General features: G+C 32.5%; 1 protein-coding gene across 17 annotated transcripts in view; it reads left to right on the top strand.

Annotated features, from left to right (window-relative positions):
- Positions 1-16,463, top strand: part of LOC138932899 (ankyrin-2) — a 76,529-nt gene that overhangs the window by 29,266 nt on the left and 30,800 nt on the right. For 10 of the 17 annotated variants that reach the window (XR_011446866.1, XR_011446869.1, XR_011446868.1 and 7 more), the window contains exons 18-22: positions 1,099-1,203; positions 10,154-10,282; positions 10,697-10,802; positions 13,153-13,230; positions 16,015-16,239. Coding sequence is in view for 4 of the 17 variants with exons in the window: in XM_070295206.1 (XP_070151307.1) it covers positions 1,099-1,203; positions 10,154-10,282; positions 10,697-10,802; positions 13,153-13,230; positions 16,015-16,239 (643 nt within the window). In the remaining 13 variants the exon portion in view is untranslated. Of the gene's footprint in view, positions 1-1,098; positions 1,204-3,636; positions 4,278-6,868; positions 6,974-9,255; positions 9,274-10,153; positions 10,283-10,696; positions 10,803-13,152; positions 13,231-14,243; positions 14,262-16,014; positions 16,240-16,463 lie in introns of those variants that run through there. The other 7 variants (XR_011446863.1, XM_070295207.1, XR_011446871.1 and 4 more) reach the window with 6 other exon arrangements.

The raw sequence follows: 16,463 nt of genomic DNA, 5'->3' as shown, positions 1-16,463 counted from the left end.
CACGTCAGGATTAAACAAAATTGATGATAAGTTATTGCATGAAGAAAAAATGAAAATATTAAAAAAGTAGCACTTACAAATATTAATATATGATAATAGATAAATAGATATACAATTTTTGTCCTCTATTTACACATTATACATGAAGATTAGATAGAAATATTAAATTAGTAGTAGAAACCATTTTTGATGCGCGTTGCATGACACGAATACTATTAGCATGTGAAACTCAACTTTTGATAGGAACTCGTATCCTTTCCCGATCCATATATCACAGCGATATTAAACTATACAAAATAACAAGAATAAATGAAAACAAACGCGAATCTTAAATTAGTTTTATTTGTCAAAGGTCTAGGTTTTTAGTTCTTTATCTTTGTTAAAGCTACAAAATGAATATCAAAATGCTAAATGGAACTATTATTTGCTTGATTGTTGCATTATCTTCATTTTGCAAAAGCATGCATTTAGCAGATATTCACTGGGTTGTTTTATATTAGAACTTTTCCAAAATTAAAGTAGATAATCATAAAATATATTAACAATATAAAATTTAAAGTTATTCCTAATAAGAGCAGAGAATTGGGCATTACTAACATTATTTTAATAAAACAAGATTTTATATCTCCAGATGTTAAATATGCAAAATTAAAAGATTGCACTAATTTTTTCTAATATAAGTATATCTAAATAACTCGTAGATTTAGAAATTTCTTATTAAACTTTATTTATTTTAGCGCGGCAGTTCATTTCCAATAATAGGGACATTTAAATAAACCCCCACTTTTATCTTAGAGTTATCTATACTCAAGTTGATGCATAGAAAGACATACTTGTAGTACGCTAGCTATCAACAGAGAAGTAGTTGATGCCGGTTTGTAATTTAGTGGTATTCCCAGTTTACTTAATTAAAAAACTAGAATTACACGCGTATCTCATTCTCAATTCCGCACGTTTTAGCATCGCGATTAAGTATTTTTAAACATTAACAACCCAGTGATAGACAGAGCGAAATTTAGAAAAACAGTGTATATGGTGCGAAATTAGCGTTCTGATGAAACCATGACCTTACCTCGACGGCGTATACGATGTATGTAGGTGGTGATGAAATCGGCACGGCAGCCATGAATGTGTACGGGCAGCCTCCGCACGCGCAACACGTGTACCTTCCCTCTTACTACCAGGGCCAAATGACCTATACCCGTAAGTTGTCTGTACTCTGTTTCTCACTTTTTCTCTCTTTTTCTTTCTCTTTCACGCGTTTAACGCGGAAGATCACTGCGGCAAATATATATACATACATACTCTAGCATTGTTCCGAACGACGTAATACATTAGATAATACATTTGATTGTCATTCTCTCTTCTGGAGATGTAGTAGCTGCTTCGTTATTTTTGACGATTAAAGCATCGTAACATTACGGTGTCATATAACGTCGAAAGTAGTATCATTATTAGTTATCATTATTATTTCTCTGGCAAAATTTACATATCCGTATCTCTCGTAAAAGCGAGAATTATGCTCCCCATTCGTTCATGTATATTTCATGTACATTTCGATTTATTCGAATTTGCATACAGAGACTCACACAGACATAACCATCCCTCGCCCGCTATTTTTATCATATTTATTGTTTCATTCGTCTTCCTATTGTCCTCTCCAAGAATTGTTTTTTTTTTTCGATCATAGTAGTGCATTAAAGTATACTAAATTATATCAATGGTCGTAGCAAGTTGTATTTTAAATCATACTATGATTATATTAATTATATATCTTGTCCATAAAATTAAAAAGTTTCTATTAATAGGAAAAGGCGTCGTTTAAATTGATATAATAATCGCATTTTATTATTTTAAGTAAAGCTTTTGAAAAAAAAATTTTTTTTTAAACTTTATTCAAGAATGTGCTTAGATGCATTATATTTATTGTATTTGTTAAAGATTTTCTTTTTCTTAAACAAATTTAGATCTAAATACAGGCGATTTTTTTTATCTCTACACAGATAGGATATTTTGATCTGATTTACTCCGATATTATGCAATCGTTAGAATATTTTGCATTTACATATTATATACTATTATTTATGTAGTCACATTCTCAGCGAAATCAACACAATCTTATTTATAAAAAGCAACGTGCGTATCACTTATATGATTATTATCATTGTCCTACAACATTCTTACTTATAACTCTATTCAGCAAAAAGTGGAATCTATGAAGGAAATGGAGCAAATGCTAAAAAAAAAAAAATAGAGATTAACGTAGCATTTGCTGCCATAAATAAGATATTATAGAACGTGAGATGATCTAAATAATAAAAATTTAATAATTTTACACCAAGATGACATTTACGAGCAAACTTTAGAGATTACACAAAGAAAATTTGTTTTAAAAGTAAGAGATAATTTTTTTTCAATTTTAAGAAACAAATCTTTCTGTCTTTTTGCACATGATTTGATAAACTACATTCTAGATATTAGACGTTTCACCTGAATTTTTTACGCGAAAACACACATTTGCAAAATATGAATGCACCGAGTCGTTGCGTCGATGTGTAATCTTCGTTTGTGACGATCTCAAGAATAGGAAGTCCACGAATTCAATGCTACGGGAGATATTCGTTCCCGTTGCACCGATGCAACTTTATATACGTTATAACAGCGTTGAAATAGGGCGTGCTTCTACCGCTGTAAATGCAATTTACATAATAATGAGCTGCGCGATCGTTATACCAACCGACCAACGCGCTTTGTCGTCGTCGTCATCGTCATAGTTGTATCTATTACATACTGCCCTCCACTTCGGCTACCTGTTATGTAACAGCCAGTATGCGTATCGTGCCGCGTTATTAGTGCAGTTAGTTCAACCCCTGGCATGCCGCCAAATACACGATACCGGACCGAAATAATCTCAAATTTATATAACACTATACGCGCGCAGCGGCCATCGATTGAGAGAAACAAAAAAAAGATAAAGTGTACAATTAGAAACGAAAAAATATGTATTTCGTATAAACAGATATAAACAAACTCGTATAAACTAGCGCATTCGAGTGCACTTTAAACGGATCATAATTAACGATGCTCGCGAAATAACACTGTGATATATAAATTTTATAAATTATATAAAGGATTCTTTTAATAAAACAAATGAATTATTTAAACTCTTTGTCGAATCGTTAATTGCTCAAGTTATGAAATTTATTTTATTGTCTGCAGTTTTATATATTATAATCGAATAAAAAATTTATTATATTATTGAATGGAAAAAAAAACAGCCATAACGAATAACAAATAATTCGATCGATTTCGATTATTTCGCGCTCGCGGCAGATTGCAGGATGAACTTTGACCTTAAGCGAAACATCTTCGTGACATCTACACTATAATTTGATTTTATCTATTGTGTTATTGCGATTTTATTACGCAAATTGCCTAATAAAAAATATCCTTGCGTGTTTTCGTTGTTCTTTCGTTGGTGCGACGAAAAGCTCCAGCGGGGATAGTCGCGCGGTAAATAAAGTAATAGGAAAAGCTCGAAAGTAGTTACTATTATAAAATTGGTGATTCACGGAATGAGGTCACGTTCCTAGCGAGCTAGTTCTTCTAGTGCCGGTCGAACTTGTATTAATCTTCTCGAGCAGTCGCTGTTCCTGACCCCACATCGATCGCCGCTGCCGAGCGCGCGAGCGAAAATAAAGGAAGTATTCAGCATATTCAGCGCGCGTGCTTAACGCAATTAAACGAATTGAATCTAATAGGGTGAATGCTTAGTCGCCGCTTACCCTGTCAACCGGGAGCCACTGTGTGATATTCAATGTAAAGAACCACGGCCTATTCGATAAGCCGTTTACACGTGGGATGAAAAACGAAGGAACGAATTGAAAGACACATCAACAGTTTCCTGAAGGAAAGATAATCCACGTGATTGCTCTTGAAATCGCTCTATAATCGACCGAAACTAAGACTGCTAATAATTCCATTCGGTTTATGCCACCTGCATATCGAATGCACGCATTGCATACGAAGTTTCGGACAGCCTATCGGACGCTGCAACGCGATAGTGCATCAGTGCGTTAACGACGCTCGAGGATACGGAACGTTTCCTCCAGAGGAAAGAGAGCACCAAGCGAATTTTGCGCTGCCGCATATTATTTCATCTATTTTCGAGAGAGCAAAACATATCATAATAAGCATGGCCAAGGGACAAAAGAAGAAAAAAGGATTCATGCGCAGCTGTTCGTGCGGGTGTGGCAACAGGAACAGCGACGTATTATGTAAATATCGTGCATCTGTTGTGTTATATATCATCGCTTATAACATTGCAGCCGTTGGTTTGCGCGGATGCAACGCTCTCGATCTAATCACTCGCGCGAGCGAGCAGAAACTGCTGGGCAAAATGTCGAAAATTTTATTTTATTTTATTTTTTTAATCTCCAACCGCTTATATAGTACAATAAAGGCCTCTATTTCCTTTGATTTACAGGATTAGATCATCGTGGATAATTCCTTTTGCAACGAATATTACTTAAAGTTTAGTTTTGCAGGATAAAATTTCTCTGTTATAAGAAAATATGAAAGAAATTATTTTTAATTTTCTTTTTTCATAGATTTATTATAGACGATATAGTAAATTAACTTGTTGTCACTCGCAAATAGGAATTTATCGGAAAGATCTTTTAAGAGCGTTCACGTTGCTTTTATTTCATATAATATATTAAATCATGAATTTGAAATTAGCGTGATCACGATGAGTAAGAGTGATATAAAGAACTTTTTTACAATCCGATGGTTCTAAGCTTTTCCTGATAAGCAATATTTACAAAGCGATAACAAGTGGCACCACGCGACTTTGTTTTTATAATGCTCAAGTATATTAACAAACATTAATGCCTAAGTATATTAACAAACATTAAATACTGATTTTCCACAAGTCTTTATTCATATGATACAACACATTCTTACAACAGTTAAACATTATCAAGCTTATACCGACTTTAGAATGTTTTATGTTATCCATTCAAAAAGTATTATGATTAATCTTCTGATGTATTTTTTTAATACAAATTTTTCTTTTATCAAAATCTATATATCTACATATGTTGTATTGAACATATACTTTTTGTATCTTATTTTTATAAATATATCGATTTATTGGAATATATTTTTAACAATGACATCAAGAATCATTTTGAAGATGCGATATAAATAATCAATTTCAGGAAAAAAATTATTCTTATACTATTATTATATTATTATTTATTACATAATCCTATAACATGTATTAAAGAAATTGTCAGTCTATTAAAAACAAACAGATAGATTCTGAAAGAGTTTTGCTTCTTTAAATAATAAAAACCTTTTATTTTTATATAAACAATAATAAATAGTTATTTTTCTAATGATGTTTACACTTATGTAACAATACAAAAAAAATATATATATAAATATAAATAAATAAATATATATATATATATATATATATATATATATATATATATATATATATATACAAATGCACGAACTACATAATATATAATAGAGATTTTGTGATAAATATGAACAGTGAATTTCAAATTGATGATCAAAAGAGTTCTAAAAAGACATTAATATTCCTCGAAATATCTCAAAAAATTCTCGCCTTACAATTAGAGGCAACATATGTTCAACACGTAAACTGTCACGTGTTACTCTTCATTGTATATTTACTGACGCCTCCGGTGCTACTACGTGATAATCGATGCTTACGAAGAGATAACAGAAGCGCCACGCGACCGTGTTTTCTTAAGCTCGTAAGTGTTAATGAAAGCTAAACGCTCGTGCTCTATGGCTCATTGTCTAGATCGAGGGCGCATCGTGGTCGTAGTGAATGACAGATATCCTTGGGCGTGGTGCGTACGCAAATATCGGAGCGATATCGAGGTCGTGTTCTTACGCGAGAACGAGATGCTTGTTCCGAAGAATTTGAAGAATCGATCTCATCCGTAGAATGTTGCGTCGTATTAAGAATTGAGGATTGCGATTCGAATTAATCCAGAAAAAGTATTAAATTCTTTTCCTCAACTCTCTAGAATCCACGTTCTCGTAATAAAGATTCTCGCAAAAATTAAAAAGAGTAAATAATATACTGGGAAAAAATCTGAGAAAAATCATTTTCAACAATGCGGTATAATTTATATCAATTTTTTGCAGAAGCGATTTTTTTCTAAGCATTGAAAAGTTAAAATTATATTTAAATATTATCGGCTGAAATTTATATAATTTTATACAATAATTTTAGATTTAGGGCGCACACATCGCAAATCTTAAAATCAATCCTGATTTCGAGAAACGTTCTCAGCGCGCATTTAGCACTGAATGGCACTGTTGTTTGGATTCGTGTGTATTTCTGTACGATGCGAGATTCCTGTCTGAAACAATTTTACGTTTGCTAATGAAAAACAGAAACTGTTTCGTAAGCGACGTAAAAATTACTTGTGGCAGTGATTAAAACTCGACGCGCTTTATTATTTTAATTGTCGCATTATCTGCGTATAAGTCTATATTTTCTTAAAGTCATAGCACATTTGTGTGCGTGAATGATAACTTGGTTTTTGTTTGTACTCATTCTCATTGTATGGATAATGCGGATTCAAGAGACCTTCGATCATCTTCGAATATTTCAAATGGAAGCATAATTCGTGTACGATTATGCGTCGCGAGTAAACAACGAACGCGCCAAGTCAGCCACGAAGATTCGATTTTATATCGCGAGATATCGCCAGTCGCGAGAAAGAGAAAGAGAAAGAGAGAGAGAGAGAGAGAGAGAGAGGCATAAAAAACATTATTACGCGTATAGCATGCGTTTCGCCGCGCCGCGTTGCGCGCTCAGTGCAGCACGTTGCATCCACGGAAAACGCATCGTCCGACACGACGTCGTTCGCCCGAAGTAGGCGAATCGCGGACGCGCATTTTTATCGTGCAACGGGATCAGGTATACTTCAACTATCATTGTCTTTCCGAGCAAATTCAGAGCGATGACGGAGATGATACGGTTCCGGGGATTACGTATATGTATCCCAGTCGCGATAGACGCGCGCGATTAATCAAGGGCGATCTGAGAAATATGACTTGGTGATATATTACTACATTACTGCCATTACCATTTTACACGGACGCGACAATGAAGCGGACAATGTCATTAATGACATAAGGGAGTAAACAATGATATTGCATCGGCGTGCCGATCAAGGACGCCGGATCTTACGTCAAAAGAGGAGCATCTCCGTGACTCGATAGATGATCCCTGACTTTCGGTTCTCTTTCGGTGTATTTTTAGCGCCTACGCACGCAACCGTAGTATACGGCCGCGAGTAAAGTCGCCGAGTATCATCGTAGTCGGGTTAATTGCTGTTGCTCTTGCGACGAGCAACCGGGTCGGCTGTCCGGTAAACGAACTTCGGCAATAATAAACATTACGCCATTGCGCGAGAAAATATTCCGTTAATCTGTTTTAATAGCCCCAAGGCGTTAATAAACGCTTCGTTAATTCTAATAAAGCTGTAAATATGTTATACTTGATGATTGCATAAGATTTTCCACTTTTCTCTCTCTCTCTCTCTCTCTATGTATTGATGTCATGCAAAACATTTAACTGTCGTAAAACGACAGTCTTGATCCATTCAAGATTAATTAAATTAAATCTTGAATCTATGAGTCTAAAATGAATCATGCGGCTGATGCATGTAACTTATTTCGTAAGATTTCGTAAGTTTATTTATTCTGGCTTGTTTGCGATATGAGCAGAACACAGACGCGATACACTGATAATTACTTAATTCAAAAGGGATTATTGCGAACAAATTTTCGACATTTTTATTGTATCACCATGAACAGGCTAATAACACGTACGATCGAGATGTCGCGTGCACGAAATAACGATATAAATATGACGGGCGTATAAAAAGGTCGCGTTACGCGATCGAAGAAAAAAATTTTTCCGGCGCGGTTTCGTCCCCGAACTTGTTATCGAATCTCTCATTGACGACGACGCGCCGATCCGATTAGTCGTCATGTTTGTAAGAAACATAGTCTCTCTCTCTCTCTCTCTCTCTCTCTCTCTCTCTCTCTCTCTTTCTGTTTCCTTCCGATTACGATTAACACTATTCTGGTACATGACGCTGCACGCGTCAACGTTTTAATTACACTTAAATGAGACTCGACATGATCGTTGTATAGCTTGTCTTTTCGCTAATTGGTAGTTTGCAGCAAAGGAAGATATATAGGTCACTGTCTATAAGGTCGCGTAGGTTGAAGCGGCGTCTTTTATAGTAGGAGAAGAGGAAGAGATACGAGTAGAGCGCGCAATCGCCGTGACTCCTCGACTCAAGGTGTCCTTGAACATCGTTAAAATTAGCACTTCTGCGTTACAATTTCCTGTAGGAGTATTATATAGCCAGTCCGCGTTTGCATTGCGAGTTCCGCGGATAGCGCGTGACGTCACTACGGGCGAACCATAAGAGAATGGGGGTAACGGCACTCGATCTTTCTATTGTAGAATTGCTCCGAAACCGTCGTGAAATGTAGATCAAGAGTATCCTCGAGAACGCCGACGTCGACGTGCCAAAGATATTCGCATTATACATACACACACGTACCAATCTGTTACATTCCACTGAGAAAGAGCGATATCGAATGAAATTTGAATTGCTTGACAGTAATTTATGAAATAATTACATTAATTGAAAGTAGTTATATTAATTAAGGAACTTAAATATGTATTTTTTAATATTAAGTATTAATTTCACATTGTTAGGGTATTATTGGGGAAAAATCTGTTTTTTAATGTAATATATTATTATATATAATTTATTTATAATTTATTTATTTATGAAAAATATTTATACATATTATTTATTAAGATAAAAAAAAAATCTTATGGATATCAGAATAATTTTGTCACATTAATGCAATAATTAATGCAAGATATTCTTTTACTCCAACTACAAAACAATCTCGATCAGTATTAAACTATATGGAGTTAATTTATGATCATGCTAACGGTACGATAGAGGGATGTGGGAGGCAAATTTGTAGGCTGACCGTTTATTAGATAATTGCAGCCTACATTCTTGAAATATCTGATAACGCGGGATCGCAAAGCAAAAGTTGCTCTCAGTCGTATAAAAAAATTGATACGGTTCGTACACGTTGGCATTCCGCTAAATTGCGCTCGTTTATAAGTACATCCCCTGGGTGTAGGATGTATCCAACCGTGACCCCAATTGACATAAGGTATGACGTGATTTAACGACGTTTATCCTGTCGTTGATAAACGATGCTGTAATATTTAAAATTTTCTTAAATAAAATTGGTAAAAAAATGGCAGATCTGTTGAGCATTTTATTAAATGTGTCAAATACATATTAAAGGAATTTTATATATTTAAAATATAATATTATGTAGAATTTTTTGAGAGAAATATTTGATATATGAAGCTAAAAAGTTAATTAATAAATCGATAAGAAAAAAGATTTAATTGACTTCAAAGATTGCATATTTAAAGTTATAAATTAGAAAAAGAGAGAAGATTACTATTAAATTTTACACAACAATACAATTTTTATCGTATATGAAAACGGTTAAAGATTATTAGAATTAAATTTCTGAAAAAGTAACATTATATGTGTCTTAGAAAATCTCTCATAGGATTAGAAATAACTGTTACAATTGCGTTGCAGTTTTGTGTTTGCTCTCGGATTAATGAGTGATGTCTGCGATTTAAAACACTCGAAAAGATTATTGAAATAATTTATATCATATATGGCTTAGAATATATTTAATCTGCCATTCGATAACGTTCTCATTTCGTACGCTTTGTCTTATTACTCGCAAGCGTTAAGAAATGAATTATATATAGTTTTGTTTAGCGGAAACTCTAATATCATAATTCATTATTAGTTGGACAAATTGCGTGCCTTACAATACATCAATACGAATTTCGCTTCTTTAGCTTGATTGCAATGGTATTGACTTGGCAATGATTTCTTCTTTATTTGCAGGCTCACATATTTTTTCTCACTTGATTACTCTAGAGAATACAACTTTTCTCGCCAATTTACGCGCATACTCGTTGCTATCTTCGCTTATTTTATTCGTCTAATATTTATCACAGGTGAAGATCCAATGCTCAGCGACCAACAGCAGTACCGCTACATGACTGTTGACGACATGAAATCCATGGGGGATGACTCGATGCGCGTGAACGTGACGGACGATGAAAGAGATAATCGACATTCCGGAGGTAAGTAAATATATCGGAAGCGCGTATTTTCATGCATTTTAAATATTTTTATTGAAAAAAGACATTTTTATATATTGTTGTTCTTTTGCTTTCAAAATTTTCGCATTAATTTATAGACGATTCTATTAGAGAAATTAAATACAGATGAAATTTTTTTATATTTAGATACATGATAGAATTTTTTATATAAAACCTATTTAATCTTTATTATTTATACAATTTTGGTGATGATTACATAACTATTTTGTTAGATTACACAAAAAAGTAAAGTAATAGCTATATAAATTCTATAGTTTAATAAGACATGCTGTGATGCGATTTGAAAAACAAATGTTCAATTATTTTGCACCATGTTTATCGGATTAAATTGTTCTTGGAAAATAAATTTAACATGATAATATATATATTCTCTAGCGCCAACCATAACAGATATGATTACGAAAGAGAATTATCAACGTACGAACGCGGCCAATCTTAAGCCAGATAATGTAGATATCAACAGGCATCCTATACATGTCGGGTATGTAGTATCTTGTATCTATTTTTATCTATTATCGCAAATTTGAAATTAAAATAAGATTGGGTAAATCTATGAAATTCCATTCTCAATGAAATGTCGATAAAAGATTTCCTTGAAAATCTCACTTGAATATCGCGGTATAAATCTGAAAGATATATTACACAAATTTTAGTATTGGATTAAAAAATTATGTTGCTACGAGTTTTACTACAAATTTTGTTTTAAATGTTAAGTTTTATAATATTTTTGATATAAACTATGTGAATTTAAAAAAGATAATAATGTAGCATATGTGCATACAAAAAATTTCAAATCTTTATATATATATTGTAAATTTTATTTAATATTAAAGAAAATATTTATTGCTCATCGAGATATCAGAAAAAAAGTTAAATAATTAGTATAACTGAGACCAAATGATAATTGCATGGTTTGGCGTGAATATAGTTTATAAATATACTACAATATTGAGATTTAAAAAATGACATTAAAATTAAGACATGCTCAAAATTTGATGCATGTTTTTTTATAATTTAATAGCTATGAGAGAGAGAGAGAATGAAGAATAATATATATATATATATATAAAACTGAAAATTATTAATACGAGAAATAATTTTGAAAGATTATCATAGTTTTCCAGAAACTATGCAATCATCGATTTTGTCTTGATTATAAAAACTAAATTTTTATAATTTTCTTATCAATCTTAAATATTGTCAGGTTTCGATATTTTAAACAAGATATATAGTACTCATTTTTTCCAATTTTGAATATATCGTGATATATAATGTAATATGTAAGATGTCGTAAAAAAAGAATTTCTCAAATATATTGATGTTAAAATTTTGGTTCAATTTTGCACGCAGCAACTTTTATCTATTGTAAACCTAGAATGGGACAATGTAAAAATAACGTTATTCAATATTACGAGAAATGTGATCTGTAATATTGCACGACCTTGTACTCCCGTGTACATATCGCGATTGACATTGTATTGATACTACGAAACAATAATGATGTGTATTATAGTGTGATACAATATATGTGTGTTGGTGAAAGTTTTCTGCTCTGATTAACCTAACAGATGATTGGCTGCTCGATAAATTACCCATTTAATTCTATTATCTTAATTCTGAATTGGTAATGTGATAGGCACAAACAATATATGTATATATGATAATTGATGCTTTTATTCAAATATCGTTTTCAAAATCAAGATTATTTATCGTTGCTCATAATATTACGATAAATGAATTATTATTATCTAATTGTCGCATTATCAAGATCAAATGGCGTGTCAATGATAACAGGTATTAAATTGAAAAGAATATAACAATGCACTTGTGAATTTAGATGAAAATTTTGTACATGTATGATCGCATATTTTATATTTATTTTTATATGGGATATAAAAACTATAAAGGTATACCATACATCGCTATTATGAGCGTACGATCATTGATATATAGCTCATCTTAATATCTACTTAATATTATAATGGTTATATTCTATTGAAATCACACGCAGTATGTGCATCATCTTTCACGTCTGCGCTAGGTTTACAAGTGTTATAAATCAATACATTTAAATTATGCTACTATTAGACTTTTTCGATATAAATATGTCCAATTATGGCACAAGAAAAGAAAATAGTATAGCATGTATATCAAATTCTAGCTAAAATCTTTTATACACACGAAGAATATGCTCTTATTTCAATAATTTTTTTTTAAATGAGTAATTATTTTAAAATACAATAATCACATAAGATCACAACACTCTATAGTATATATATTGTCTGTTATGTTACTTAACATTCGCTATAAGACGCGATACTTTACAGTCATTCAGCCAGCTCGATAAGAACGCTTGATGTTCTCGTTACAGCCTGCTTACTTGTAGCAAAGTTCGATTACTTAGTGTTGAGCATGTTGTTTTTCACGTTTTATTTGGATGAACGATTCTTTGACATTGTGAATGATATCATTTATTATTGCGATTTATACTAACCACTTGGCTAATTTGACCAAATGAATTTGAAGAATGTCCGCAACAGATCGAATAAAGGGATTTGCGAACCTGTTTCCTTTCACGCGGAAAATCTTAACCATCGTAAATCAGTTAATTTCTATTATACTATCTAACACAACGTATGAGGATTTAGCATCTCGTCAATTCTGCACGTGGCATCATTTGAAAAAAGCATAGGTCACTTTTCCCGAGTGATTTAAAACGGATATAATGACTGCAAACAAAAAAGGATGCAATTTGTACAAATGAGACAGCATGAGCATGACACGAGATCATTATAATCGGATAATTTAAATCGGTTCTGTTCTGAGAATAGCGAATCCCTAGAGTCCTTATGCATCTCGTTGGCAGCCTTCAATACCGCGCCGAAAGGACAAGGAATGTGGAGGGACAGGTACACACCAGCAAATCTTACTTTATTCCACGATAACAAATGCGAAACATAATTGTTAATGATAATGAAAACATTAACAATATTTATTAAAATGGAAAAGATTATATATATATAAAATTTAAACGATATAATAAGTGCAATTTTCTTTTGAAAGAAGAAATGAAAATAGGAAAAGATATCGAGCATGCTATATTATAGCATATTTATGAAAGAAAGAATCGTTTGTCCAAAAAATTGTATAGAAAGTAGAGGAGAGTTCATTGTTGCAACAGCTGCTGGATGTTTTCTTTCTATTATATAAACAATTAAAATTATATTATTTTTTATAAAAATGTGACGGAATCTGTTGCACTAATCATAATAGCGTATTTAATAAAAATACGCAGTAATTTTTTGTCTTTAAACAACTTTGTCTCTTTCAATCTGAAAAGAATAAAAAATTAATTTACTTTTATATACACAAATTGAGAATTATTAATTTATGCAATTGCCAAGATTGCAATTTCAACGAACAGATTTCGATGCGTCATTATTTTAAGTTATTTCCGCGAGATATATCTTTTTTCCGCAAAGTGTGAATGGTATATTGCGTGGCGTCTCTCTACTATAATACATAATTATTATTGTTGCTGCTCGTTTCGTAATCATGTACAATAGAAAAGTGTTTGCGTGTGATGAGTGCAGGTTTTCGAAGTGTTCGAACCATCATCGTCGCAACCTAGAAGCACTTTTTACGAAAAACAAAATGAAAATTAGAAAAAAATTTGGTATATTGTTTGATATACAGTTATCAAGAATCAGTGTAACATCGTGCTAATTATAAATCCAATAATCGAATATGTTCAAAAATCTATGTAAAAATGTGCTAGCGTTAGCGATATATCACGATCTCATCTTTTTTTCTCTCTTTTTCTATGTCATCTCATCATCATGTTTATGAACGAATGAATACTAACGCGTTTTTTATTGTGTTCCCGATCTTCTCTGTTATTTTATTTGCGCTACTCTCGCAGAATTCCACAATGGAGAAAGTAAGTGATCTTCTCTTCAATTTTAGCTTCTGCAGTTTGCCGTATTCATTATTCCCTCGATTTTTTTCAGTTTTTCTCTTTGTCATATTCACAGCCTATCTGTCGCTGCACTACACTCATCACTCATCAATTTCTTGTAGCTGCTGATTCTTATTATTCTCAGAAGCGTCGTATTGCTCAGTGAATAGCTTTGTTCGACGATTATTAAAGGATGATTCATGAATTTAAATATGATTGAATCTTCAAGAATCGGCAAAATTTATTTTGAAAAATATGGGTATAATGAATAAAACGACAGATACGCCTCTCTTAATTATCTTATACTTGAATTTTCTTATACTGCTCGAGCTCTTCACGACGATGAAAGATATCGCAATCGCATAATTTATACAAATGCTTTACTGAATCTTAATTTAAAATCATTAAAAAAAAAAAAACAAATTTTTTTTTTTTTTTTACGGAGATAATCGTTATTGACTTCATATTCGAATAGTCGTAATAATAACCATGTTGTCAATACATGCGTTAAACGTCCTGAAAACGTCCTTGTCAAACTAATGCATTCACTGTGCAATCCGCATTGCATAATTTTCTTGTGAATAATTTATAGGTTCATCAGAGTGGAATTCTCAGCGCTAGCATTGCTACACTATGTAGTAGTTGAGAGCGATTGAGAATGGACCTAATTCTCGTTTGAATCGAATTAGATTAGACACTTTCAATGTCGTTAATTTGACGCTTACGGCTATATTACACCCCATCCAATACAAACGCCTAGTATGAACACCTATATAGATTTGACGTAGGTAGCTGTTTTATTTATCACTTATTTTGCGACACATATATTTCATACAGCTCATATTTGTCGTCTTATGCAAATATGGAGATTAAACTTAAATATAGATAGCTGTTTTATTTATCCATTCTTTTTATTTTGCCGTACATCTTTTATACGCAGTTCATTATCGTAATTTTATCTATTTCACATAATTGCATTATATCAGAGTAATTACATTTACACATAATAATTAAATGACGATAATACAACATAGTATGTGAATCCATTTACTTTTGAAAAGATAATATCACAACTAATGATATCGCATCATTAACGCGACTGATGCGCATTGTCTCAAGATTTTTACAAAATCTCATAAAGTCGCTATATAACTACCAACGTCACGCTTTATATATAGTACAATTTCGAGAATTATGCTTTCTGGCTTTGCGGAATATTTTTAATACTAGTTAATTCGCGTCGGCAATTGTGACTGACAACAATGCATTGTGACTGATATTAATATAAAAAATTATATTAAACACATAATAGTTTGCATTTTCTAATGTAATATTAATTTATTACGATTTTTGTGAAATTTGAATATAAAATGTCTTTATAACAATTATAGATATCTATTATATTGTTTCTTCTTTTACATTACATCTTCTAATACGGGATTTTTCAAGTAAAAGCTACAATGTATAATATATTATACATTCTATTTTCCTGTTGCATAGAATAAAATTAATGTAAATTATTATAAAAGTTTCAAACAAGCAAGACATACACCTATATTAGTTTTTGTCGAAGATACATATATTTTGGATGTACAAAAGGATATACAATATTTTGACTTTTTGTATACAACCTACATATATACATAATATCGCAACTATTTTTTCGCGATATATTTTTGACAGTTCTTGATAGCATATCGTTAATCCAAGTAACGCGCTTTCTAAATCTCTACAGCTTTCTGGTTTCCTTTTTGGTGGACGCGAGAGGCGGCGCAATGCGCGGATGCAGGCACAGCGGCGTCCGCGTGATTGTTCCGCCACGCAAAGCCGCGATGCCTATGCGTGTCACATGCAGATATTTAAGGAGGGACAAACTGACCAATCCACCACCCTTGATGGAGGGAGAAGCGTTAGCCAGCCGCATCCTCGAGTTGGGTCCTGTGGGTGCAAAATTTTTAGGGTACGTCGCTTACATCATATTTCGCGATTCGTTCCTTAATGTTGCTCATATTAGATACACGACATCGGAAATTTATGATGAAACGGTTGTAATTCTTTCAGATAGAATATAAAATAATAAAGAATTCGCACGTGTGTACATATGCACTATGTTTAGCGGGAAATAACATACTTTATTAATTATTCTCAGTGACAGCTTTTTGTCAAACATTAAGAAATTTTTCA

The sequence above is a fragment of the Polyergus mexicanus genome, unplaced genomic scaffold (assembly GCF_030449975.1).
Source record: "Polyergus mexicanus isolate NDT 795.1 unplaced genomic scaffold, iyPolMexi1.0 SCAF_4, whole genome shotgun sequence".
Classification (NCBI taxonomy): Eukaryota; Metazoa; Arthropoda; class Insecta; order Hymenoptera; family Formicidae; genus Polyergus; species Polyergus mexicanus.
The sequence above is the reverse complement of the archived record's forward strand: the minus strand, read 5'-3'. Positions and strand labels throughout refer to the sequence as shown.